This window comes from Protopterus annectens, chromosome 9.part0 (genome assembly GCF_019279795.1).
Source record: "Protopterus annectens isolate FY-2018-M chromosome 9.part0, PAN1.0, whole genome shotgun sequence".
NCBI lineage: Eukaryota > Metazoa > Chordata > Ceratodontiformes > Protopteridae > Protopterus > Protopterus annectens.
The window spans coordinates 921,222,547-921,250,331 of NC_056743.1; the positions used below are offsets into that span (position 1 = coordinate 921,222,547).

General features: G+C 41.6%; 1 protein-coding gene across 1 annotated transcript in view; it reads left to right on the plus strand.

Moving 5' to 3' along the window:
• LOC122810606 (SAP domain containing ribonucleoprotein) overlaps positions 1-27,785 on the plus strand; it is a 1,802,793-nt gene that overhangs the window by 357,520 nt on the left and 1,417,488 nt on the right. The window contains exon 7 of the mRNA XM_044082182.1: positions 1,818-1,882. Coding sequence (XP_043938117.1) covers positions 1,818-1,882 — 65 coding nt within the window. The remainder of the gene's footprint in view (positions 1-1,817; positions 1,883-27,785) is intronic.

The window sequence follows — 27,785 nt, forward strand, 5'->3', positions numbered from 1 at the left end:
TTACCTGTGTTGGATTGCTTTGTGGATATTATGGAAGTTGGAAAAATGATTTGTCATGCTTCATTTCATGCCTGAGGAAGTCCAAAGCTTGTTAATTTCCAAGATGAGTTCATGTGATTTACATCCATCCAGCTATACCCCCCCCCAATTGCAGGGGTTGACAATGGGCATCAGTGTCAGTTTCCTACTATTAAAGTTTGGAGGTTTGGGGAACTGTTTTAGTATACTCTTCCTGCTTTTGAAGGTAGTCGTGTAGTGTAACCTGTGTGCTGTAAGTTTAAGTTTAATGGATTAATTCTGTTTAAGAAACAGCAGTATAAGGGAGTTGTGCCCTGGACAGACTAGATATTCTCATAGGTTCATAGGTTTATACTAGGCTATCTGCCCTAAGGCATTTATAAGCCTAGCCCAATTTTTTGAGCTACCCCTTATATGAAAAAATACTGTGCCCATTAGTTTGTTGTGCCTCTGTCCAGCAGTGACACAGAGATGATTCCTGGGATAAACCTACGATCTTCCATCCACAGGTCAAGATTTCTCTTGAACAGAGCCAGCGAGGTGCTCTGCCTCACATGGATCGGGATTTTATTCCACAGCATAGGGAGTCTCCGAGTGATAAATCTATCCCTCCAGCACGTCCTATTTATATCCGTGCTAAGGTTTAAGTCGCTTGCTCTAGTGGTTTTGGTGGATTTGGATTTTTTGAGGTGGAGCATGTCCATTAATTCCGGGTTGGACATGGCCTTGTATGTCAGGCACATGTCACCTCTGAGCAGACGGTATGCAACTGAATAGAACTGGAGTTTCTTCAATCTGGCAGCATATGACAGATTTTGGAGTCCCTTTATCCTTTTGGTGAGGAACTTTTGGGGTCTCTCCAATTGCTGCAGATGTCTGGTGAGATACATCCCGAATGGGGCATTGTACTCTATCATTGGTCTGATAAGTGAAGAGTACAGGGGAACAATGACCTCACTAGATCTGGATGTGAATCCCTTCATGATCAGGTGGGCAATGTAGAAGGTCTTTCTAACCACTTTAGCAACGTGAGTGTCAAAAGAAAGGCCACTGTCAACCTGGGTCCCCAGGTCCCTGATAGCCTCTTCTGTGCTTAGTGGATTGCCACCTATATGGTAGCTTGGGGTTACCTTGTTTTTCCCAAAGGGTATGACTATACATTTTTTGGCGTTTAACTTCAGGCCATGGCTCTGGCACCAGCTATCTGTTTCCGTGAGTCCCTTCTGAAGGATATCCGTGTCCGATGCACTTTCCACTATGGCGCCCAGTTTGCAGTCGGCTGCAAACTTTGTCAGCCAAAGTCCTCCCATGTTGGCCTGTACTTCTGAGAAGTAGATGCCGAACAATAGGGGGCCAAGGACCGAGCCCTGTGGGACACCACTTGTGACCGGCTTGGAGTCTGACATAGCGCCAGCAACTCTAACCCTGTGGGTTCTGTCCTTAAGCCAGTTTTCAACCCATCTTGTGACATGTGGGTTTACATTTAAGCTGGTAAGTTTTTCTACAATACCCAAGTGGGGTATTGTGTTGAAGGCCTTTGCAAGGTCAAGGTAGGCTGTATGGACTGCCTTTCCCTCATCAATGGCCTTGGTGACTGTTTCGAAGAAGTCGACCAAGTTCAAAAGGCATCAGTCTCAGTAAGTGAAAAAGTGGTATGAAAAAGTGAGAGTATGAGTGAAAAAGTGGTATGAAAAAGTGAGAGTATGAGTGAGAAAGTAACGGAAATATAGAATTTGTTGTCCTTGGCATGTTTGTTTCTTTGGAAAGTTAACATTATTGTGCTTTCATCCATTTCACAGGAAGAACAGAAAGTTGAAACTTTATCTCCAAAGGAAGAAACTCCTGTAAATAAAGAGAACGAACAGTTAAGTATTAATTTAGCACAACTTTTTCACTTGGGTGACACCTTCTTGTTTTGCAGAGATGTACGCCTTTCAAAACCTACTCAGCTGATTATTTTTGCTATCAGTTCTGGGATTGTCCCTTTCATTTTGCTGATTTGTGACTTTGATTTGCCTCCTCTGTAGTTTCAAGAACCAAGCTATTTTTTCAGTATTTTGATGGATTCTTAACCATGTTAAAGCCAATTCCTGTAATTTTATTCTTTGCTTCATGACTCTTTCTCCACTCTTTCTACATTTTCATTTTATCACTGCCTTTCCAGAACCTTTTATTCTTTAATTTTTTTGAATTTAGCATTAATTTACTGTTCATCTTTATAATTCAGTCCACCCCTTGTTGCCATCTCCACTTCTTGCTTCTTGCCATTTCCATTTTATGCACCTCCCACATTATCTGTTTTTATTTGCCTGCGGACTGATTTGCTTTAAACCTTAGTAAACACAGAAAACCATATGAGACGCATTGACAGCGCAATGTTACTGATATTGCTGTGCATTGCCTGATTTTTTTCATGTCTATTTTCTTGTCTACCATTGCTAATACTTTCTAAAAAAATATTTTGGCAGTGGTGGAGTTAAACAGCTGGCTTAAAATGTGTGATTATAACATTTTGCTGGAGGAGAAGGAAATTAGGTGGCAGCTACGTTTAAATGCATGCCATGTTCCTGGAACTGGTGATGGTATTTCTCTCTTCCATATTTTAAAGTCCAGGTCCACCTTGAAACACTATTTTTTTAATTTAATTCAAATTTTGTTAGGTTTTGTTTTTAGCATGAAGAGTTTTGATATAGCTGTTACATTAGTATTTTCTTATTTATATATTTTTTATATTTATATTTTTAATTCAGTGACCGATTAATTTTAATTTTTTTAAATATTTTTAACAATACTTTAAACTCTATACACTTTAGTGTGATAGATTTGGGTTATAATGAAAAAACGAGATGGTACAATTGATATTTGATGGGTTCCTTTAAATTTGTATGTGCCTTTGCTGATGACTTTGATTGGAGTATTATATAAAGCCCTCAGTGGGTGATGGTTTTTATTCTGAAGAAGTCCATCTTATGCTGGACGAAAGCGCTTAATTTTCGATCTGAATAAATGTATTCGTTATCACATGGCCGGTCTTTTATTCAGCATTTACAATATTTTTTTTGGTTTTGGTTTGTCTGTTCAGTATCCAACCCTGTATTATATTTTTCTTTTAAAATGGTGTGTGACGCCCGAGTAGTGTTTATCTTATAGGGTGGATGATTGAAGTCCAGGAGCACTGCCTTAAAGAACAAGTGGAGAGAAAACAAAATGAATTCAGATACAGATTTGCTTTTGAAGTAAATGTGCTATTCCTTTAAAGCTGTGGCGGATCTGAGGAAGATCTAATTATTTTTTTAAACATTTTGAACTGACTGTATCGATAAAATTGTCCAGCAACACACACTCGAGCTTTTCTTTTAGCCATTTGAGTAGTAACCTATACTAGAAGCACTCCATGTTCATTATTTCCAATGCCATGGTATTCTTTAGACTTGTAACGGCTGTCTCATACCAAAGACACAACCCATGTAACTTGGCTATCAGGAATTCAAACATCTACTGTTGTAGGCAAGTGCAACTTACACAACTGTTACTTTTGGAAGTACATCTGTTTGCCACATCGGTCTTGTACTATATCAAAGTACATTCCATGCAGAGTATTCACAATGCAGTATATAATCTTAAAATTATTCATGACTTGGATGCTCCTTACACCTGCAGTATTCAGGGCATCCATTTCAGCATGTCTTTTTCCATGTATCATTTGATGGTGAAAATTCAACTTTTATCTCCGTTTGCTTGACATCTTGTGTTGGTGGTTTCATTTTTTCCACTTGGTGGCTTTGCTTTCTTCACAGCTAGAAATAAATCAAACGGAGCCGTTACCCCTTTCATTATGACCTGGTTTATTAAAACTAATTGTCTAGAGAGATCCTGCAATGGCTACTTTTCTAGGCCAAGTAGCATTATATAAGTTTTGTATTCCCCTTAAAGTGTTCTAGTTTAGGACATTGCCCAAACTAACATGTAATATTCCTTATTAAACCCTTATTCCCATTTCCAGCAAATTAGTGCAACACTGGAGTACATTCTAGACTCTTTCTTAATGGAGTGTAAAAACACAGAGTTATTTCCAACAATAAAACCAACTTTTCTTGCTTTTGTAGTGTGATATAGGGCTAAGATAACCCTTTCCCAATCTGCATAATTGTAATATTTAATCTTCCTGCCAAGTAATTCTTATTTTTCAAGCCTATTTGTTAAAAAAAAAAATGTCTATAGCTTAAAAAAGGACATCAATCTAGGTCCATTTTGTACCCTTGTTTTCTAAGGATTCTGTGTTGTAAGATAAAGTAGTTGGAATATATACATCTAGTGCCTTAGCTGGTGTGGCAGTTTAGCTCGCACAGTTTTTATATTGAAAGTTCCATTTTAGAGCAAAATCTGCAAAATATACAATAGATTCCAAACAGTAATGGAGCCAGTTGAAGAGAAAGAGTGTCTGCATTGTACAAAATTGAAAGTCTTACATTAAAATGGGTATATATGTGTATTATATAATGTTTCAGATGATTTGTTAAGGGCAGCTGAGTTGGTAAGTTTACAGGAGAATTACATGACTTGGAACAGTCATGTAATGAATATGTCAGATCTAGACTTCATGTTCTAGTGAAATAATACAGAAGCACAGCTTGATGTCCTTCAAGAATGCAACTGCAGTCCTTACATATGGGTTGTCGTGCCTCAGGCAGCCCTTCGGTCAGCCGGATTCCGAAGTCTGGGTCCGGCATCGACTGATGTCGCCTCTTCCCCGACGTCAGAGCGGCTGGGGTATAAAAGCATCAGACGATGCCATCTTCTCCAGTCTTTCTTGCCGCGCGGTGCCTGAAGCAGAAGCAGTAAGCAAGTGCCGGTCGGCCAGCTCCTGTGTTTTCAATTACCGAAGTCATCAAAAAGCTAAGTACCCCATTGGGGAACCTTTTCTTGCCTCAGCCGATGTCAGATAAAACTGCAAAAGTTAATAACTATTTGTCTTGTGGTAAACCAATTTCTCATAAGGACTTCCATTCTTATGGCCTTCCCTGCCTTGGCCCAGACCACGACGTCTCTGCCTGTGCTGCCTGTGCTTGCTTCAATAAGCGCACACTCAGGTGCCGGGCAGAATTTGCTTAAGACTTTTTTGGGGAAAATTACTCCTATATAATGCCGTCGGAACTACCGACAACGCATATTTCCAAAAAATGGAAGGACCGGGACCGACATTCTCTGCCCGCGACTTCCACCGACACCACACCAAAACCTACCGCGAGTGCATCGGTCTCTTCGGAGGCGGTAATTCAACCGCTCCAGACCGACAGCACCGCTTTACCGCTCACTTCGGCCCTGGAGGCTTCCTCGGTGCAAGTTGTTGTTTTTCCTCCTGAATCCGAAGCCCAAGGTTTGCCTGGCACCATACCGGTGGACAAAGTTACTCCAGCACATGGGGCAGCTAGGCCTCCGGTGTCTATGTCCATCAAGGCCTACACACGTGCTAAGGCTGCAAGCCAGGCTATGTCTCACCCGCCTAAATCTTTTTCTCAGGGTCCCACTTCTGATGATCATGACTTTAGCTGCAGATCTAATTTCCTTAATCAGAGGCTCCCAGGCTCATCCAGACAGAGGTTCTCAGCCGCCTGCAGACAAAAGGCCTAGGGTTGAGCAGACAGACACCCTTTCCTCAGATGAAGCCTCTGGTGACTCAGACCATTCAGATTCCCAGGAAGAATCCTTCCAGGCCTACGAGGATTCTGATGCTGAGGAATCTATTCATCTGCCTCTCCTCCTGAGGATATTTCTTTCGGGGAAATTCTCTACTCCATGAGAGAGCATTTTCAGTGGCAGGGCCAGGAATTCTCCGACTCCAGGAAAAGGCTTCGTACTTTCCTTAAGTTACCCCAGCACGGGTCTTTAGCTATCCCACCAGTGTTAGATGGATGATGTGTACTCAGACTCGAGTGCTTCTCCTGATTCTCTCCCTCCTGCTCCTGTCAAGCCAGACAGGGAATCTAGGTCCCTGGAGAGGTGGGGCAAAAAAAGTTTATACCTCAACCACCCTTGCCATGAGGGCCCTTAACTGTCTTTCTCATATGTTTCAGTATCAGGATTTCTTGATGGATGATTTGCAGGAAAAAAGTTAGCCTCTCCTGAGCCTTTAGATAGAAAGGCCTTGCAGGATTTGGTTCATAATACTCAGCAGGTTAGCAATCATTTTCTTCAGTCTGGTTATGATGCATTGGAAGCTTCATGTGGGGCAGCTATGACAGGGGTCGTCATACGTACACATGCTTGGTTGAAAGAACAGGCATTGCCAGACCATGTTAAAGTAAAGCTTCTAGATGCACCTCTGGAAAAACAAGCTATTTGGTGCTAATGCTCAGGATGTGTTGAAATCGGTTGAGGAAAAGGCTAAATCAGTACAAACAGTCAAAGATTTCCTACAGATTCAGCCACCAAGGTTCAGCAGGAATTGGCCTTCGAAGAATTGGTCCTTTCCAGACACTGACAAGTTCCAAAGGGGAAAAAACAGGCGTGCTCGAGGTAGAGGGCAATACCGAGGCTCCTACAGGGGCCGCCAATGGCAACCGACTAATCAGAGAAGTTGCGCAGGGACTTCTACTGCTGCACAGGGACAATCACAATGTCTTGACTTTGACACTGCTGACCAAGGCTCAAAGAGAAGCACCTTTAGGCGGAAAATTATCCTTATTTTCAAAAAATTGGCACGTTTTAACAAAGGACAAATGGATTCTGGACATAATAGACCAAGGTTATAGGTTCCACTTCCATACTTTACCAACAAGACAAGGCATGCCAAACCTGCCACAAAATCAAAGGGCAGAGGCACTCATACAAGTTTCAAAGCTGCTACAAATCAAAGCAGTGGAAAAGGTTCCTTCTCAGGAACAAGGCCAGGGATTCTACTCAAGACTGTTCCTTGTTCCAAGAAAAGAAAAGCAATGGAGACCTATACTGGACTTGTCCACTCTAAACACTTTTCTCATTGTGCCAAAATTCAAAATGCTGACGCTACAGCAACTTCTTCCCATGCTGGGTAAGGGGTCTTGGCTGGTTACTCTGGACCTCAAGGAGGCATACCTGCATGTCCCATTCGGACACAGTTGCAGAAGATACCTCATATTTCTTGCAGGGTCAGAGCATTATCAATTCTCAGCATTGCCTTTTGGCTTATCTACTGTGCCCAGAGTATTCACAAAATGCCTGGCATCAGTAATTGCACACTGCAGACTCCAGGGGATACAAATTTGCCCTTACCTGGACGACTGCCTTATACAAGCGGACAGCAAGCAAGCCTTGATAAGAAACAGCAAGCCTTGATAAGAAACTTGAACTATGTCATTCACTTACTACAGGCTTTAGGATACACAGTCAACATTCAAAAATCAAGACTACTGCCATCCCAATAAATAATTTTTCTAGGAGCCAAACTGGACACAAACTCACAAATGGCTTTCCTCACAGAAGAGAAACAAGAACAATTACCAGATTACTTCAAAAGCCTAGCAAAGCACACCCAGATGACTGCAAGGAAAATCCTGCAGGCCCTGGGTTTCATGGCATCTTGCATTCTTCTGATTCCACTGGCAAGACTACACATGAGAAAACTACAATAGTACCTAAAAAGTTTATGGCCACAGCTTAGAAGCAATTATTCCACTCATTCCATGTCTACAAAAGGAATTTCTGTGGTGGGCTCAAGCAAGCCAGCTAAACAAAGGCATGTCTTACAACAAACCTCAAACAAGCCAAACCATTACAACAGACGCCTCAGATCATGGATGGGGGGAGCACATGGAGGGCAGATGCATTCAAGGGCAATGGGCACCCCGGGAAGTGCATCTACACATCAATCAAAAAGAGATGTTGGCAATAATTCATGCAATCGAGGCCTTCGGAAAATTTCTTCAACAAGGTCATCTACTAATAAACAGACAACACCACTGTTATGTGGTACATAAACAAACAGGGAGGTACTCATTCTTACCCCCTCTGCAGAGTAACAATGTCTCTTTGGGAAAAGTCCCTGAAACTGAACATACAGTTGCAATCTCAGTTTGTTCCAGGCAAGGACAATGTTCTGACGGACAGTCTAGGCAGAGACACCTTGGACCCGCACTAATGGATGTTGCATCCAGACATTTTTTCACAAATAACTCATGCATGGGGGAGGCCGGACATAGATCTCTTTGCCTCACACCTCAATCATCATCTGAAGAAGTTCTGCTCGAGGACACACCATCCTCAAGCCTGGAGAATGGATGCTCTCTCCTTCAGCTGGAACTCTAACAATCTATGCATTCCCACCTCTACCATTAATGACCAAGGTGTTACTGAAGATCAAAGCAGAACAACCGAAAGGCATTTTGAGCACAATTACAGGACGGTTCATCCCAACCTGCAAACTCTGCAGCTGGCAGCTTGGAGGGTTACATGACTTCTCCCCATATCTCTCTCTCCAAGGAAGTTCAAGAGATCTTACTTGGAAGCACGCAGACCTTCCACCAGAAAAACTTATTCAGCCAAATGGAAGAGATTCAACATCTGGGATGCCAACAAGGGTCAGGATGCATCAGTAATGAGCATCCCACAGATACTAGAATACTTGGCAGAAATGCTACATAATGGACTTTCATATTCTTCCATAAAAATACACGCTTCAGCAATTTCAGCAAAATACAACAGTGATCCACCTGTGTTTTCACAGCCTTTGCTAAGACAGATGTCCTTCAAGGATGCATCTGCAGTCCTTACAAATGGGTTGTCCTGTCGTCAGGCAGCCCTTCGGTCGGACGGATTCCAAAGTCTGGGTCTGGCCTCGGCTGGTGTCGCACTTCACCCGACGCCATAGCAGCAGTTCTTCGGGTATAAAGTCATCAGCCGACGCCATTTTCCTCAGTCTTTCTTGCCGCGTGGCGCCCGAAGCAGAAGCTGTTCGCAAGTGCCGGTCGGTCAGAACCAGAGATTACTACTACAAGTACCGAAGACTTCTAAAAAGCTAAGTACCCCGTTGGGGACTCTTTCTTGCCTCAGCCGATGTCAGAAAAAGTGAATAACTGTTTAAATTGTGGGAAACAAATACCTCATAAAGATTTCCACTCTTACTGCTTACCTTGCTTAGGCCCAGACCACGGCGTAGCAGCTTGTCTAGCCTGTGCTTCTTTCAACCCGAACGCTTGGGCGCCGGTCTGAATTTGCTGAAGAGTTTTTCGGCTCCGCTTTGCTTACATTATGCCGTTGGATACTCCACGCAAATTTCTAAAAGCAAGGAAAAGGACCGACACTCGCGGTCCGCGGTTTCGGCCGAAACCGCGGTTAAGCCAACCGCGAGTGTCTCGGTTTCGGCTGAAACAGAGTCCATGGTTCTTCCTTCGGCCGAAAGCTTGCCACTTACCGAGGCCTCATCCAGCTTGGCTGAATCTGCTACTGAAATCCCACCTGCTCCTGCAGGTTCACAGGATTTATCGGATACTATCCCTTTGGATATTTCTACCCCTGCACGTGGAGCTGCTAGGCCTCCTGCATCCATGTCGATTAAGGCCTTTGCCAGGGCTAAAGCAGCAAAAACTACCAAAACTGTGCCTGCTAAGACCCCCTCTCACAGGCCCAATGCTAGTTCACAAATGCTTAGTCTAGCAGAGGATCTCATTTCTTTGATCCGGGGATCCCAACCACATCCAGACAGGGCCTCTCACCCACCTCCAGAGAAGAGGACTAGAGTAGAGCCCCCTGAGCCAGTTTCTTCAGATGGCTCCTCTGATTAATCAGATAATTCAGACCCTCCAGTGGCCCCTTTTCATCCTTATGAGGACTCTGATGCAGAAGAGTCCATTCCTTCTGCCTCTCCGCCTGAGGAATTCTCTTTTGGGGAAACCTTGCATGCTATGAGGGAACAATTTCAATGGCAGGGCCAGGATTTTTCAGACTCTAGGAAAAGGCTTAGAACCTTTTTGCATTTGCCACAGCACAGGCCTTTAGCCATTCCTCCAGTACTTACTGTTGTGGATGATGCTTTTAATGATGCTTGTACTGCTCCTGATTCTCTTCCTCCGGCCCCTGCTAAGCCCGATAGGTACTACAGGGTTCCGGACACACATTATCATTTGTATAAGGCCCCTTTTGCAGATCCCGAAACTATCTCCCAGGGACCCAGGGCTGTAGCAGCTACCTCTACCAAAAACCCCCTCCCCTCTGAAAGGGAATCTAGGGCCTTAGAGAAATGGGGTAAAAAAGTTTACACTTCTGCTACTCTTTCAGCTAGGGCCTTGAACTGTCAATTCCATATGATTCAGTATCAGGAATTTATGTTAGACCAGTTAACTAAAAAACTGTCCTCGGATGAACCATTAGACTAAAAATCTGTACAGGTAATGGTACATAACATTCAGCAGGTCAGTAATCATTCCTTAAAATGCGGCTATGATGCACTGGAGGCTTCCTTTAGATCAGCCATGACTGGCACAGTGATCAGAAGACATGCATGGTTAAAAGAACAGTCCTTACCAGACCATGTTAAATCAAAGCTCCTAGATGCTCCCATGGATAAGCTCAATTTGTTTGGCTCCCTGCACAGCAGGTGCTGAAGAAGGTGGAAGAGAAAGCAAAATCTGTCCAGACAGTCAAGGATTTCTTGCAGGTCCAGCCTCCAAGGTTTAGCAGGAACTGGCCTTCCAAGAATTGGTCCTTTCCAGACACCTCCAGAGCTCCGAGAGGCAGGAATAGGCGCTCAAGAGGCAGGGGTCAATCCAGAGGTGCCTACAGGGGACGTCAGTGGCAGGCTAACAACCAGCGAGGTACAGCCACAGATCCAGCCACCACCACCACTTCCACAGGACAATCACAGTGACTTGGCTCTGGCACCGCCTACCAGGGAACAACTAGAGGCACCCTTAGGCGGGAAGCTAGCCTTATTTTCAGTAAACTGGCATTACATCACAGGAGACAAATGGATTTTACAGACAATAGACCAAGGTTACAGGTTTCACTTCCATACTCTACCAAGGAAGAGAGGAATGCCAAACCTACCTCCAAATCAGAAGACAGAAGCTCTAGAACAAATAACTCACTTACTAAGGATGAGAGCTATAGAAAGGGTACCATCTATGGAACAAGGGCAAGGATTTTACTCCAGACTTTTCCTGGTACCAAGAAAAGAAAAACAATGGAGGCCTATTCTCGACCTGTCCGCTTTAAACACATACCTCATTGTTCCAAAATTCAAAATGCTGACCCTACAGCAGCTTCTTCCCATGCTGGGCAAGGAGTCTTGGCTGGTAACTCTAGATCTCAAGGAGGCATACCTGCACGTCCCCATACGACCAAATTGCAGAAGATACCTCAGATTTCTTGCAGGATCAGAGCATTATCAATCCTTAGCATTGCCCTTTGGCTTATCTACTGCGCCCAGAGTATTCACGAAATGCCTGGCATCAGTAATTGCTCATTGCAGGCTTCAGGGAATTCAAATTTACCCTTACCTGGACGACTGCCTGTTACAAGCGGACAACAAAAACAAATTAACAAAAGATTTGCAAAGGGTCATTCATCTACTTTTTGTGATCATGATATAGTATAGGTCACAGTAATGATTATGCATTGATATTGATCTGTTTTATATATCTTTATTTCCCTGTTCTTGAGTTGTAGTCTAGTAGTGATTTGGCTGTTTTATTTCTAATTATGACTATTTTACTTTATTCTAAGGGAGACTACCTCTTAGAGATAGTTTTTTACCGTGTAAATAAGATGAGTTGCTATATGTCTTATATAATCAATTTTTAGAGGCACGCAATGTCTTCATTGTGTGCTTATTAACTATATAACAGAAAGAAGCTATTTGTTTACCATAGCCTCGTATGGCGGCACGTAGTGTGATCACTGTGTGTCAGCCAGTATACAAAAAACAAAGCTATTTTACACTTTGCACTTGGCTTTGTTATGTTGCGCTTATATGACAATGTACTTTATTAAAGTAACATTTAGATAGTTTTCTGTGTAATTAAGATGCGTTGTTTTATGTTTTATATAATCAATCTTTAGATGCACACAATGATATTATTGTGTACTTACTAATTACATAACAGAAAGAAGCTATTTGCTTATTGTAACCTCGTATCGTGGCACGTAGTGTGATTACTGTGGATCAACTAATATATATAAGAACAAAGCTGTTTTGTATTTTGACTTGTTTTGTTGTTCTTATATTACAATGCAATTCACAAAAGCAACATCTTGGCTTCACTACTTGCCATATATGGGCAGCATTTCCTCACTAATGGTGTTTTAGATGATCTGTTTATTAATTCTAAATTACTTAATTATATCTATGCAAAACTAAGAAATGATAACAAGCTTAGTGTGAGTTTTCTAAATATGGGCATAGTTTCCTGTAAATATATATATGAAAATATATTGCCATCAAGATGGTTATGTTGTTAATACTTGATGACAGCCTGCTCTTGAAGCTTATTTAATCATGAAGCTATATTTATATACTAACATTACCATGTTTTAGAAATTTTAATTGTGTTTTCTTTTCAAGTGGCTTTCAGGTTATTGGTCATAACCTAGCCTGATCGTTTGCGATGCTGCTGTTGAATTTTTACTAAATATGTAATTGGGTATTTAATCAATATATTGCTTGATCTAATTGTATAATTGGAAGTTAATGTTTTAGTATAAAAGTGCCCATTTAGTTTCTGTAATTTGTAACCTGAGGAAGCGCAATTTACATTGCGTGAAAGCGCTTGTTTCTGTTCTACAAATAAATTTATTTTATTTTATTTTACTTCGTGGTGGTTTCTACATTTTTCCAGTTTTGCTCCTCTACCTTTGATGTAAGAAACCTTTGGATGATCGGTCTCTGCTTTTTGCTGTTGGTGTTTATCTTTTTGCTCCTGACCGGTTCTCACACGATGGAAACGCAGAATATTGAATTGGACTACAACCCAGTAAATACGATGACCAACGGGAATTGGAATTGTATTTTCTACCAGAAAGACAATCCTTTGCTGCATATGGATATCAACGGTGAGGCTAACATTAGTCCATCTACCACGAATGAAAACTTGTATGAGTTTTTCGGAAGTCTGAGAGCTTTAGAAAATGATCTGTATCGCCTGCATAGGCTAGTCTGGCAGCGAAGGCATCTGCAAGCATGTCAGCACTTCAAGGTTATTCCCCGCGGCATGCGTGTTTTGTGCATGCCGACCTATGGGGATAGCCAACCTGAGTTATTACGGCAGTGGCAAAAACTAAACATCGATTTTGGAAATAAATATATCCAGCTATTACTGGACTATTTTGCACCGATCGAAGCGGAGCTTCTTACTAAGGTAGAGGAACAATACAATTTAATTACCACTACTTATCAGACTGAATTTTGCAACTCTAAAATGCAAGCTATGAATAGACAGTTGTCTTTATATAGTGATAAATTAGAACAGATTAAAATTAAAAAACTGAAACGTGATTGTGAAGATTTTTCTCTCGGTCGTATTTTTATATGGCCGAGATTTGGTCAAAATAATAAAATCAATAAATCACAGCCTGAAACCATAACAATAGCCTCCGGTTCCACTACTAATGATATAGTGACTGTACAGCATGATATGACTACCAATAGACTACATCTGGACAGTGTCACTAATGAAATATCCGACCCACCGGATACACCTGTAGCTTCTTTACCCTGCAACCAGCAGGGTCTTGTATTACATAGTACTTTGGGAGCGAAACCTAAAACAGCTGGACTGAACAAGAAGTTCATGGCACCTTTGCCCTTAAATTTTCCCCTCCCCTACAAGGAAGCAGTGCGCACTCGTTCCACCAGTCGGGGAAGGGGAAAAAGGAAACTATCTGGAGAGGCGCAAGAACAACGAAGAAGGATGAAAATATAAACTGTCTGTTTTTCAATTTATCAACTAGATCTTTTACAGTAATTGAACAAGATATTTTAAATAGGGGTTTATCATTCATCCCTTCGAGACATAGTGTTATTTCTGATACCTTAATAGGTTTGCGTAAGTTTTGCAGGAAACTCTTAAAGTATTATTCAAGGATAATACTTCTAATTCCTTAGATAATTTTGGTGATGTTACTGTTTGCAGAAAGAAAAGTGTCTTCATACCCCCACTTGTACAAATTGTTGAAAGCTTTCTGAAAACATGTGAACGCGATTTTTACCTATATTATGATTGTTATGATAAAAAGAACAATTTTTTCAATCTGAATGAAAGAGAAGTCTGAGCTGAAAATCTTTGTAGTGACCCTAGCCTTGTCTTTAAACCAGCAGACAAGGGTGGGGGTATAGTTGCTATGGACACAATTTTCTATCGACAACTTATGCTGAATATGTTAAATAATGATAGAGCCTATAAAGCAATAGAGAAATCACGAGTAACATCAATTATACATTACGTCTCGGATACCCTATATGACATGTTAATGACTAGATCCATTGATAAATCCCTTTATGACTTCCTGACAATAGATTTTCCTTTGATACCTACTATCAAAGGATTACCTAAGCTACATAAGGATAAAGATCCACCTCCATTACGTCCCATTGTATCAGGTGACCATTGGGTAACACAAAACATATCTCTATATATACAAACAAAATTGGGGCTATATGTTAAGAAAATACCAACTATACTATTAGATTCCTTTAGATTGTTGGATGACTTAAAATTAGATTTAGTGAAAGACAATATAAAACAAGATACCATGTTAGTAACATTGGACATTGAAAGCCTTTTCACGAGTATTCCTAATGAATATGGCATAAATGCAATAAGAATTCATATGACAGAACTCAAAGTAGATAATACTGAAATCATGAATATATGCTGTATGCTAGACCTGGTTCTTAACAACAACATCTTTTTATATGAAGAACAAGTATACGCACAAACATGGGGGGTGGCCATGGGCACCCCCTGTGCTAATGCATATGCCAATCTTGTTGTTTTAGAATGGGAAAAGGAATTTATATTTAATGATCCCAGATTTAAACATGTCGTCTTATATAGACGCTTTATAGACGACATTTTAATATTATGGAATGGTGATGAAGCTACCTTAAATTCCTTTATTAGTTATATGAACAGCACTACTTCTTTTTTTCATTTTACTTTTGAGTCGTCTAAGTTTACCGCTAATTTTCTGGACATTACTGTTAAGAAAAATACTAAATGTGAATTAACAACGACACTCTACAGAAAAGCCTGTTGGAAGAATGGGATACTTCATTATAGTAGTTTACATCCACGTCATATTTTCAATAACATAGTAAGGAATCAATTTAATAGGATTCTGAAAATATGTAGTGATTATTCAGATGCTTTGAAGCTAGTTAATACTCAGAAGGACTATTTTCTAGCTAGGGGCTACCCAATGAAATTAATAGATGACTTGTTGAATTCTATTATAGAAGACATCACTCCTCAGATAAAATTCTCTAGATATAATGTAATGAAAAGTATTCCCCACAAAATACAATATGATATAAAATATACTAGTGATGTCCAGCTTTTAACCAATATAGTGAAAGGCAACTGGAAAATCTTGTTATCAGATAGGACAGTGTCAGAACTAATTAGTGACAAACCAGCGTTCAGGTATATGAACTGTTTAAATTTAAAAAGATTATTATGTAAAGAAAAACTTAATATTACATCCATTGACATTAGGTCTCAACTGAAAACAGGGACATTCCCTTGTGGAAAATGTTCGCTTTGTGGATATATTATCAAGAAAAATAACACTAACGCTTTAAGTATTGAACTTAACACAAAATGTATGTTTTATGCAACTTGTACTACTAGAAATGTTATTTATTTAGCCACTTGCAATCTTTGTGATAGCTATTATGTGGGCCTGACTTCACGCAGGCTAAGAGATCGGATTTATAACCACGTCTACGAGATAAGAAGGAATAGTAACACCAATGCACTGGCCATGCACTGTAATATCTACCCCAAGCATAGCTTTGCATTTCAGGTCCTACAAATAATAGATCCGAACAGAAGGGAAAGGTGACCATATGAACACCTTGGAAACCTTCGAACTCAGATGGATCTTAAAACTAAAAGCCCATATACCACCAGGCTTAAATACAGTTGTTAATATTCGACCAGTTCTATTAGGCCCTACTTGATTTTGTTATATTGCTATCAATACATATATTTTTAATGACCAAATGAAGTTAGTATCTTAGTGGTAACACAATAAATGAAATTGTCTCATCTACAATTGTATTTGTCAACTTGATGTATAAACATCATATTCTGGTTACATTCACTATATTGTTGTTCTGACCCCATTAGGTCCATCGTCTTTATTACTTAGCTTATTAGCCTTACATTATATCCATATACATTTCTTACACTATATACAAAGGTTTTGTCATTATTTTTGGCATCAAATATGATGTCACTCTAACATGATTTTTGTGATCATGATATAGTATAGGTCACAGTAATGATTATGCATTGATATTGATCTGTTTTATATATCTTTATTTCCCTGTTCTTGAGTTGTAGTCTAGTAGTGATTTGGCTGTTTTATTTCTAATTATGACTATTTTACTTTATTCTAAGGGAGACTACCTCTTAGAGTTTTTTACCGTGTAAATAAGATGAGTTGCTATATGTCTTATATAATCAATTTTTAGAGGCACGCAATGTCTTCATTGTGTGCTTATTAACTATATAACAGAAAGAAGCTATTTGTTTACCATAGCCTCGTATGGCGGCACGTAGTGTGATCACTGTGTGTCAGCCAGTATACAAAAAACGAAGCTATTTTACACTTTGCACTTGGCTTTGTTATGTTGCGCTTATATGACGATGTACTTTATTAAAGTAACATTTAGATAGTTTTCTGTGTAATTAAGATGCGTTGTTTTATGTTTTATATAATCAATCTTTAGATGCACGCAATGATATTATTGTGTACTTACTAATTACATAACAGAAAGAAGCTATTTACTTATTGTAACCTCGTATCGTGGCACGTAGTGTGATTACTGTGGATCAACTAATATATATAAGAACAAAGCTGTTTTGTATTTTGACTTGTTTTGTTGTTCTTATATTACAATGCAATTCACAAAAGCAACATCTTGGCTTCACTACTTGCCATATATGGGCAGCATTTCCTCACTAATGGTGTTTTAGATGATCTGTTTATTAATTCTAAATTACTTAATTATATCTATGCAAAACTAAGAAATGATAAGCTTAGTGTGAGTTTTCTAAATATGGGCATAGTTTCCTGTAAATATATATATGAAAATATATTGCCATCAAGATGGTTATGTTGTAAATACTTGATGACAGCCTGCTCTTGAAGCTTATTTAATCATGAAGCTATATTTATATACTAACATTACCATGTTTTAGAAATTTTAATTGTGTTTTCTTTTCAAGTGGCTTTCAGGTTATTGGTTATAACCTAGCCTGATCGTTTGCGATGCTGCTGTTGAATTTTTACTAAATATGTAATTGGGTATTTAATCAATATATTGCTTGATCTAATTGTATAATTGGAAGTTAATGTTTTAGTATAAAAGTGCCCATTTAGTTTCTGTAATTTGTAACCTGAGGAAGCGCAATTTACATTGCGTGAAAGCGCTTGTTTCTGTTCTACAAATAAATTTATTTTATTTTATTTTACTTCGTGGTGGTTTCTACATTTTTCCAGTTTTGGTCATTCATCTACTACAAGCCCTGGGATACACAGTCAATATAAAAAAGTCAAGGCTGATACCATCCCAAAGGATAACCTTCTTGGGTGCAGATCTGGACACATCAAAACAAATGGCATTACTGACAGTAGAAAAACAGGAGCAACTCCCTTTCTACTTCATGGCATTAACAAAGCAGAACCGGCTAACAGCAAGAAAACTCCTGCAAGCTCTCGGTTACATGGCATCCTGCATAATATTGATTCCACATGCCAGACTACATATGAGAAAGTTACAGTGGTACCTAAGGAATTTATGGTCTCAGCACAAGCACAGCCTAGAAACCCAAATTCCAATAATTCCATGCATGAAGCAAGAATTCCAATGGTGGGCTCAGGCCTGTCAAACAAGGGACTGCCCTTCCACAGCACTCAACCAAGCCAGACCATCACAACAGATGCTTCAGACCTCGGTTGGGGGGCACACATGCTGGACAAGTGCATACAAGGCTTATGGACTCAAGACCAGCTGCACCTACACATAAATCAAAAGGAAATGCTGGCAGTAAAACTGGCATTTCAGGCATTCAGACCATTTCTTCGACAGGGTCAACTGCTGATAAGGACGGACAACACCACAGTTATGTGGTACATCAACAAACAGGGAGGCACACATTCATACCCTCTATGCCGGATGGCAGTGGACCTCTGGAATGTGGCACTGAGCTTCAACATTCAGTTACAAGCAATTTTTGTGCCAGGAAAAGAAAATATACTAGCAGACATCCTAAGCAGAACTGCCACGGATGCCCACGAATGGATGCTGCATCCGGACAACTTCAAAACCATTACAAGGAAATGGGGACTACCAGAAATAGACTTATTTGCATCCCCACACAATTACCAACTGAAAAAATTCTGCACAAGGACGTACCACCCACTTGCTTGGAAAGTGGACTCCCTATCTTACAGTTGGAGAAAACTGACAGCATATGCATTCCCACCTCTTCCTTTGATGCACAATGTGCTATTGAAGATCAAAGAAGACCGTCCAAGGATCATCCTGATAGCTCCAGACTGGCCAAGGCAACATTGGTACCCATTACTGAGGAGTATGTCTCGGGAACAAATATGGCCTCTGCCCCTAGTTCCCTTGCTGTTAACACAGAACAACTTCAAAACCCTGCATCCAAACCTGAAAACACTGCAGCTGGCTGCCTGGAACATTGCATAAGACCAAATAAACCAGATTTATCTCAAAGGGTTAAAGACATTATCTTGGAGGCTCGCAGACCCTCAACAAGAAAAAATTATTCAGCAAAATGGAAAAGATATCTCATTTGGAGTACAGCAAAAGGAGAGAATGTGTCACTGGTAAACATAGCTAACATCCTGGAATACTTGGCAGAGCTCTTCCACAACGGCCTGTCCTATGCTTCCATTAAGATTCATGCATCAGCCATTTCAGCAGAATACAACTTGGATCCTCCAGTCTTTTCACATCCTCTGCTCAGGCAGTTTCTGAGAGGAATTAAAAATGTAAAACCACCTAGGAAGCCACCATTGCCAGCATGGGACTTGAACTTTGTGCTAGAAAAATTGACACTACCTCCTTTCGAACCAGCAGCAACAGCAGAATTGCAATACTTATCATGGAAAACTGCTTTCCTGCTTGCAATCACTTCAGCAAGAAGGGTATCTGAGCTACAGGCATTAATGGCAGTACAGCCCTTCCTGATCTTCCATCAAGATAGAGTGTCCATGAGAACTAATCCTACTTTTATGCCAAAGGTGGTCTCCAGGGTATCTTTAAATCAAGCTATCCACCTACCTACATTCTTCCCCAACCCACAGAACAGGGGAGAAAGACTGTTGCATACCTTGGATGTACATAGACAATTACGTTACTACCTGGACAGGACCAAGAGCAACAGAAAAACTGACCAGCTACTGGTAGCATATGCAACAGGAATGGAAGGAAAAGCAATTTCAAAACAGACAATCTCTAAGTGGATAGGAAATTGCATTAGATTTTGTTACTCCTACCATGGGAAGAAAAGTCCAGAAAACATCAGGCCTCACTCTACAAGGGCTACAGCCACTACCACAGCTTTTTTACGAGGAGTGGCTACCAAAGACATTTTAGAGGCTGCTACTTGGAGCTCCGTGCATACATTTGCCAAGCATTATAATTTACCTTTATACTCCAGATCCAGAGCAGGTTTTGCCACTGCTGTTTTGCAAGGGATCTTAACTACACCATAATCTTATTTCTCCTCCTCCCCCAGTTTGGCTATGGTATTCTACCCATTTGTAAGGACTGCAGATGCATCCTTGAAGGACATAGTACAGTTTTGTACCTACCATAAATGTAGATGTCCGATAGGCATGCATCTGCAGTCAGGATTACCCACCCTCCTTCCCCTCTGTGGTACTCCTAGGGTATTTGCCCATCTTGTAGCTAGCTGGGGGAATCTATTATGGTGTATTTGTTTGTATATATGTACATACATGCTTATTTTTGTTTGCTCTCTACTATTTGGAACCATTTGCATTTATCCAAATTTAGCCTTCCTAGAGGGCACCTGGCATCTGAGGCAAGAAACACTGAGGAAAATGGCGTCGGCTGATGCCTTTATACCCGAAGAACTGCCGCTATGACGTCGGGTGAAGTGCGACACCAGCCGAGGCCAGACCCAGACTTTGGAATCCGGCCGACCGAAGGGCTGCCTGACGACAGGACAACCCATTTGTAAGGACTGCAGATGCATGCCTATCGGACATCTACATTTATGGTAGGTACAAAACTGTACTTTTCTAAGAGGGATAAAGAATATCAAACCTCCCAGAAAACCACCAGTGCCTGCATGGGACCTCAACTTTGTGTTGGAAAAATTAACTCTTCCTCCTTTTGAGCCAGCAGCATCTTCAGAATTGCAATTTCTCTCCTGGAAAACAGTTTTCCTGTTGGCAATTACCTCAGCAAGAAGATTCTCGGAGATACAGGCCCTCATGGCAGTACCTCCATTTCTTATTTTTCATCAGGACAGAGTTTTCTTTAAGAACCAATCCCTCGTTCATGCCAAAAGTGATATCCAGGGTGTCTCTAAATCAAGCAATTCACCTGCCTACCTTCTTTCCCAATCCTCAAAATAAAGGAGAAAAGCTGCTGCACACTTTGGACATACACAGACAACTGCGCTACTACTTGGACATGCTACTACTTGGACATAACAAAAGCCAACAGAAAGTCTGACCAACTATTTGTAGCTTATGCTGCTGGAGTACAAGGAAAGGCAATTTCCAAACAAACAATTTCAAAATGGATTGGACACTGCATCAGATTCTGTTATTCTTTCCATGGAAAAGGTGTGCCAGCCAATATCAGGCCACACTCCACCAGAGCTATAGCCACCTCCACAGCCTTTCTAAGAGGGGTGACTACAAAGGACATTCTAGAAGCTGCTACATGGAGCTCCGTGCATACATTTTCCAAGCACTACAACCTGCCTTTATATTCCAGATCCCAAGCAGGCTTTGTTTCGGCAGTCCTGCAGGGCATTTTAGCTACACCATCTTTATCTTGGAGCCTACCACCCCCAGCTTGGCTATGGTATTCAACCCATATGTAAGGACTGCAGTTGCACTCCTGAAGGACATAGTACAGTTTTGTACCTACCATAAATGTAGATGTCCGATTGATATGCAACTGCAGTCAGGTTTTCCCTCCCTCCTACCCCTCTATATATTCTCCTTTTTTGGGTCCACTTCCCCTTTATCAAATTAGCTGGGGATATCTATCTGTTTATTACTGTGGTGTATGTCTGGAATTTTTTTTTTTATCCAGTCTCTAAATTTAGCCTTCCTTGGAGGGCACCTGGCATCTGGGGCAAGAAACACTGAAGAAGATGGCGTCGTCTGATGCTTTTATACCCCAGCCACTCTGACGTCGGGGAAGAGGCGACATCAGTCGACGCCGGACCCAGACTTTGGAATCCGGCCGACCGAAGGGCTGCCTGAGGCAGGACAACCCATATGTAAGGACTGCAGTTGCATATCTATCGGACATCTACATTTATGGTAGGTACAAAACTGTACTTTCTGCTTAGTTAGGTTAAGTTGCACTTCTCATAGTTACTGTGCTTTATAGACCAGCACAAACTGCATGAAGATGTACGGCATTAAAGTACAGTTAACATGACTGAATCACTCAGGTGAGCTGTTGGGAGAACTGCTCACCTGATCACTGGACCATCCTGTACAAGTATTGCAGGTTACTTGTGCACTATTTCAGTACAAAAACAGTTACTACACCACAGTACTTGTCTGTATCATCAGTCAGAGGATACGTATTTTCCCATTTAAATGCATTGGTGCATACAGTTGGTGCTGAGTGCACTTGTACATTTTATGTACTGCCATGCATAGGTTTTGCATGGTAAGGATGACTGTCTAAATCATTGTTCTATACAAGTCCTTGCAGAGCAGTGCATCAGGGTGTCCTAGAGTCTTGAGTAGCATAGGTCATGTCCAGAGTATTGAATTCACATGCATCTCTGAAAACCCTTGCTCAGCAGAGCTGAACTACTGATCAGTGAGGTCCCTAAGTTACCAAGCCCTTGCATAATCAAAGCGACTTGCACCGTATGCATACTACACAATTTCACTATGAATACCAGAGCAAGCCTTCATTTTTAAAAATTGAACTACCACCCACTGCTCAATTATAAAACATTGTATCATATTCAAAATTACTTTAGAGGAAAGAAGCTTCCAGCTTTTTCATCAACATAAATATGAAGGAAAACGGACCAAATCAACCCTTCAGAATGACTGCAGCTTCCTTTATGCCCCTTTCCACCCTCAGTACTCCAGAAGGAAATTTACAGTTATTTTCTGTGGTAGGAAATTGCATGCTTTAAGGTTTTATAAGCAACTTTGCAGAGTTGTGCAACAGAATTTATTCACTGACCACAAATGCTTCTTGTCACAGATGTCCTCTCCTTAAGTACAGCTAGCCTTATAATTTATAGATTGGTTAATAAAAAGGTCATACTGAGAGGTCAGTATGCTTGCAGGCTGGTGTCTAGTTGTTCAGCCTAGGTTACCTGGGATAGCTGTGTGTAAAGGCTGGACGCAAAACCAACAAGCCTGCCAAACTTGTTATATTGCCCATATCTCACCTTCGTTCTTGCTGTTTGGGTTCGGAGCCGATCCTCTGCTCCAACTCGGCCATACACTATAGCTCGAGAGCTTTTACTGGCTGAAGGCAAGTCCCTATTCCAGCATGCCTAGCGGTAGTTAGCCAGATCTTGTTTGCCGCTTGCAGCATTGAGATTGTGGATACTGGCTCAGGCTTTTTTTTCTATTTGATATTTTTTTTTTAAGGAAAATGTTTTAGTTATCTTTCTAACTTAATAGTAGTTGTCCTTCATATTTCTATCTTCCCAATCCCATCCGAGTAACTTGCGTTTGTGTAGACTAACCGTTTTTCTCTCTGGCCCTTTCCCCTCTTCTAAACCCATTTAACTTGGAGGGTTCTTTGCTTTTCTTGCCTTCCTTTAAGTTTTAAGGAGGTGCCGTTTACGTTAGAGGCTCTCCTTAGATGGGGAGTTCACCATTTAAATTAGAGGCTATCCACCTTTCTCCTCTTCCCTGTCTGTAATTTAAAAAAAAAAAAAAAAAAAAAAAAATTTTTTTTTGTCTGTTATTGGCTAGTTATCTTGTTAGTAGTGTGTTTTTTATTTTTATTTTTATTTTTCCTAGCTTTAGATAGTGCTGTTTGACATTGTCGAAAGGTACTGCCAAGAAATCGAAACCTTCGGGTTTCAAAAAGTGTGATTCGTGCTGTCAAATGATGTCCCTTATGGACGGGCACACGAGTTGCGTGTATTGTTAAGGACCTGTTTACCTGCAGGATTCATGTTCAGTTTGCCATGCATTTAGTTCAAGAGCCCTGCAGGAGAGGAAGAACTATTTGTCCCACTTTACAAGGCTTCAAAGGGATCTTCTCAGAGTTAGGAGATACCTCACAGGATCCTACAGCTGCGGGAACCTCAGACAAGGTGGCTTCTCAGCTTGCGACCTTTACTTCGGTGGTTAACTCCTCCATGTGTCTAATTTCTTACACAGCCGATGGAGTGAGCAGGGCGGCAGGCATAGGGATGGTCTTGCGTAGACACTGCTGGATGGGCCTTTGTCATTTTGTGGAGCCCTTAAAGTCTTACTTTACCAACGCCCCCTTTGACGGCTCATCCTTATTCGTGCCTCAGGTAAGACTCTTACCAGGTGTTAACAGGATGGCAAAACTCTCTCTGCCATGGGAGTACGTTTTTCTGATCCATCTTGGCCTAATCCTAAAGGCCAGAAGAGCAGGAAAATGTGGTTCCAGAAATCCCAGGGAGCTTCGCCTGACAAATGTGGAGATTTTTCCCCCAAGGGCAGAGGGGGAAATAAAGGAAGATGCCGATCTCGCGGCAGGGGGTGTCCACTGAATCCAGGTGACAGAGATACCTTCTCTGGTAGGCCCTTCCAGCGCTCCTAAAGGGAGGCTTGACTGTCAGACTCCAGAGACAGTTGGGGGGAGATTATCCTTGTACCCAAAAGCCTGGCAGACAATCGCAGAAAATACATGGGTACTATCTATAATATCCAGAGGTTACAATATCCCCTTCTCCCAACTTCCCCAGTCAAAAAGTCAACACTCTATCCCACTTCCCCAGTCAAAAAGTCAACACTCTATCCCATATGTTCTATCCAGTCTTTGGGATCGAGCAAAGCTAGAGGTTCATATGTTGCTAGGAAGTCCCCGCAAACCAAATCGGATCTGAAACTTACTCAAGGTTCTTTAGTTCCAAAGAAAACAGGGGACTGGAGACCCATATTGGATCTCAGCAGGCTAAACAAATCAGTCAAAACAAAGTTCCGGATGGTAGCACTGCAGCCCATCCTTCCCTTTCTAGGACAGGACAATTGGATGTGCTGTATCCATCTCCAGGATTTGGACTACCACATAAAAATGGAGAAATGGTCAAGGAGATATCTACGCTTCAGGTTGGGAGCCAGTCACTCTCAGTTCAGAATGCTGCCCTTTGGTCTCACCACAGCCTCAGGGTGTTCACCATATGCATGGCAGTAGTTATGTTTCACCCGAAGTGTTTAGGATTCCGGGTTTTTCCATATCTAGATGACTGGCTCCTTACTGCTACCACCAAGCATCAACTAATCCAGGCAAGGGAATCCACAATTCTCTCGTTCTGAATTGGGTATCTCCATAAACTATGAAAAATCTGCCTTGTTGCCTTGTCAGTATATTACCTTTATAGGGGCAGATTTAGACACAATGGCCATGATAGCAAAGCTGCCTCAAGAAAGAGTATTAACGATCCAGCGCCAAGTTGCAGTGCTGTTCACACACAAGAGAATTCGAGCAAGGTTTGTCCTCAAGGTTCTGGGTTCTATGGCAGCGGCAATCACTTTAGTCCCTGTGGCTCGCTTCCATATGAGAATTCTACAGTGGCCCCAATTTGCACAGTGGTCATTCCAGGATTTACCCATGTCGCATCAGATTCTGGTCGCAGAATCCTGCAAAACGAATCTGGAGTGGTGGCTTCACTCCCCTTTGGTAACAGTAGGTTGTTTCTAACCCCCCCAACCTGTAGCCACAGTGACCATGGACGCTTCCCAGATAGGGTGGGGGGGTATTATCCTGGACAGACTGTTCAAAGGACTTGGCAGTAACATGAGTACCACTTGCACATCATAGGTAGGTACTAGGCTATCGGCCCTAGGGCCCATACAAACCTAGCCAAAAAATGTACCCTGGCTTTCGCCACCCAAGAAAATTATTTTCCTGTGCCCCTGTCGAGCAGAGCCACAGAAGTGATCCCCAGGGTCAATTTCCCATTTCCCATCCAGTCATCAAGATTTTTCTTGAAGAGTGCTAATGAGGAGCTCTGTTTGACATAGATAGGTAGTCTGTTCCAGAGTATGGAAAGTCTCTGGGACAGGAATCTATCCCTCCAGTATGTTCTGTTTATTGTGGTGACAAGGTTTACTTCCCTAGAGCGTGTATCTTGGAGGGATTGGGATTTCTTTAAGTGGAGCATGTTCAACAGCTCTGGGTTTGACATAGCTTTGTATGTTAGGCAGAGATCGCCCCTGAGTAGGCGATATGTGATGGAGTAAAGCTGTAGTTTTTTGAGACCGTCTGCATAGGGCATCTGTTTGAGGCCAGTCTGTATGCATAGGGCGTCTGTTTGAGGCCAGTAATCCACTTTGTGAGGTATTTCTGTGGTCTTTCCAGTTGTTGTAGATGTCTTGTGAGGTACATACCAAAAGGGGCGTTGTACTTTATAATGGGTCTGAGTGATGAGTAGAGGGGAACAATGACCTCTTTTTTTTTTTTTTTTTTTTTTTTTCTGGATGAGAATCATTTTGTGATGAGATGAGCCACGTAGAAGGATTTCCTGACCATTGTGGTGATGTGATTATCAAAGGAGTGACTACTGTCCACCTGTGTCCCAAGGATCACATTTTCGGCATTAAGTAGACTACCAGCTATGTGATAGTTCATGGGTACAGAGTTTTTACCAAAGGGGATGACCATACACTTTTTGGCATTGAGCTTCAGGCCATGGCTTTGACACCAGGTATCTGTCTCAGTGAGGCCCTTTTGTAGTTTTTCCACATCGTTAGGAGTTTCGATTATGGCTCCTAGTTTGCAGTCATCTGCAGAGTTTGTTAGCCAAAGACCTTCTGTGTTGGCCTGCACTTCAGAGAAGTAGATACCAAACAGGAGAGGACCCAGGACTGAACCCTGTGGTACTCCACTTGTCACTGGTCTGATGTTTGATTTAGAATGTGCTACTTTCACAGTGTGGGTTCTGTCTGTGAGCCAGTTGGCAACCCATCTTGTGACATAGGGATTTATACCTAGTTTAGTGAGCTTATCTATAATTTCAGAGTGGGGGATGGTGTTGAAAGCCTTGGCGAGATCTAGATAAGCTGTGTGAACCATTTTACCCTCATCTATGGCTTTGGTGACTGCTTCAAAGAAGTCAATCAGGTTTAGGAGACATGATCTGCCTTTTACAAATCCAAACTGGGTAGGGTCCAGAGTTTGGAGATTACCAGTGGCTTTGTTTAGGAGTTCCACGATGATACGTTCCATGGCCTTACAGACCAGGCTCGTCAGGCTAATGGGGCGGTAGTCCCCAGGGTCCGTCGTGGCTCCCCCTTTGTGGAGTGGGATAACCGTCGTGGTGCACCATTCGGTGGGTACAAAGCCTGAGGTGAGGCTATGATTGAACATGGTACTTGGGTAGGGTGCCAGTTCATTCTGTCATTCGTTTAGAATGCAGCCTGGGATATTGTCAGGTCCCATGGATGCTGTGTTCTTGGCTTTGGAGAGTGTTTTTTTTTTTTTACCTGTGCAGCTGTGATTATAGGAACTTTGCATTCTTCCGGTATAGAGATGGGCCCTCTAGGGGGTGAGAGGGGGGTAAAGTTAGCACTGAACTTATCTGCTAGGATGTTGGCAATATCAGTTGGTTCTGTATATGTAGTGCCATTGTGCTGTAACCCGGAGCAGATCTGAATGTTCCCATTTAGATTCTTGACATAGCTATGGAATGCTTTGTGGTTGTCTTTAGAGTCCGTGGCAATTTTGTTTTCGTAACTAGCTTTGGAGGATTTTATGAGGGATCTCAGCTTCTTACTGAGGATGACCAGGGAGTTCCTCCAGTCATGGGATTTTACTCTTTTTTGCAACAGTTTCTTTCTTCTGTTGTAGAGTTTGTTTATAGCAAAGGACCACCAGATTGGCTTCCTTTTTTTGGAGGATAACGTCTTGGTTCTATTAGGGTTAGCATGATCCATGCACTCGTGTAAGTGCTTATAAAGTGCATTTGTGTAAGAGTCGGCAGTCATACCTCTTGTCAGTCTGCATGGGTGTCATGAAGTTTGCCACTTCTGTCTTAAGAAGTTGGCTTTGGAGAAGTTTTTTATGATGGTTTTCCTAATTGGGGGTGAGGGGTGGGATGTGGATGTCTAGGCTGATTAGCTTGTGGTCAGATCTGACCGAG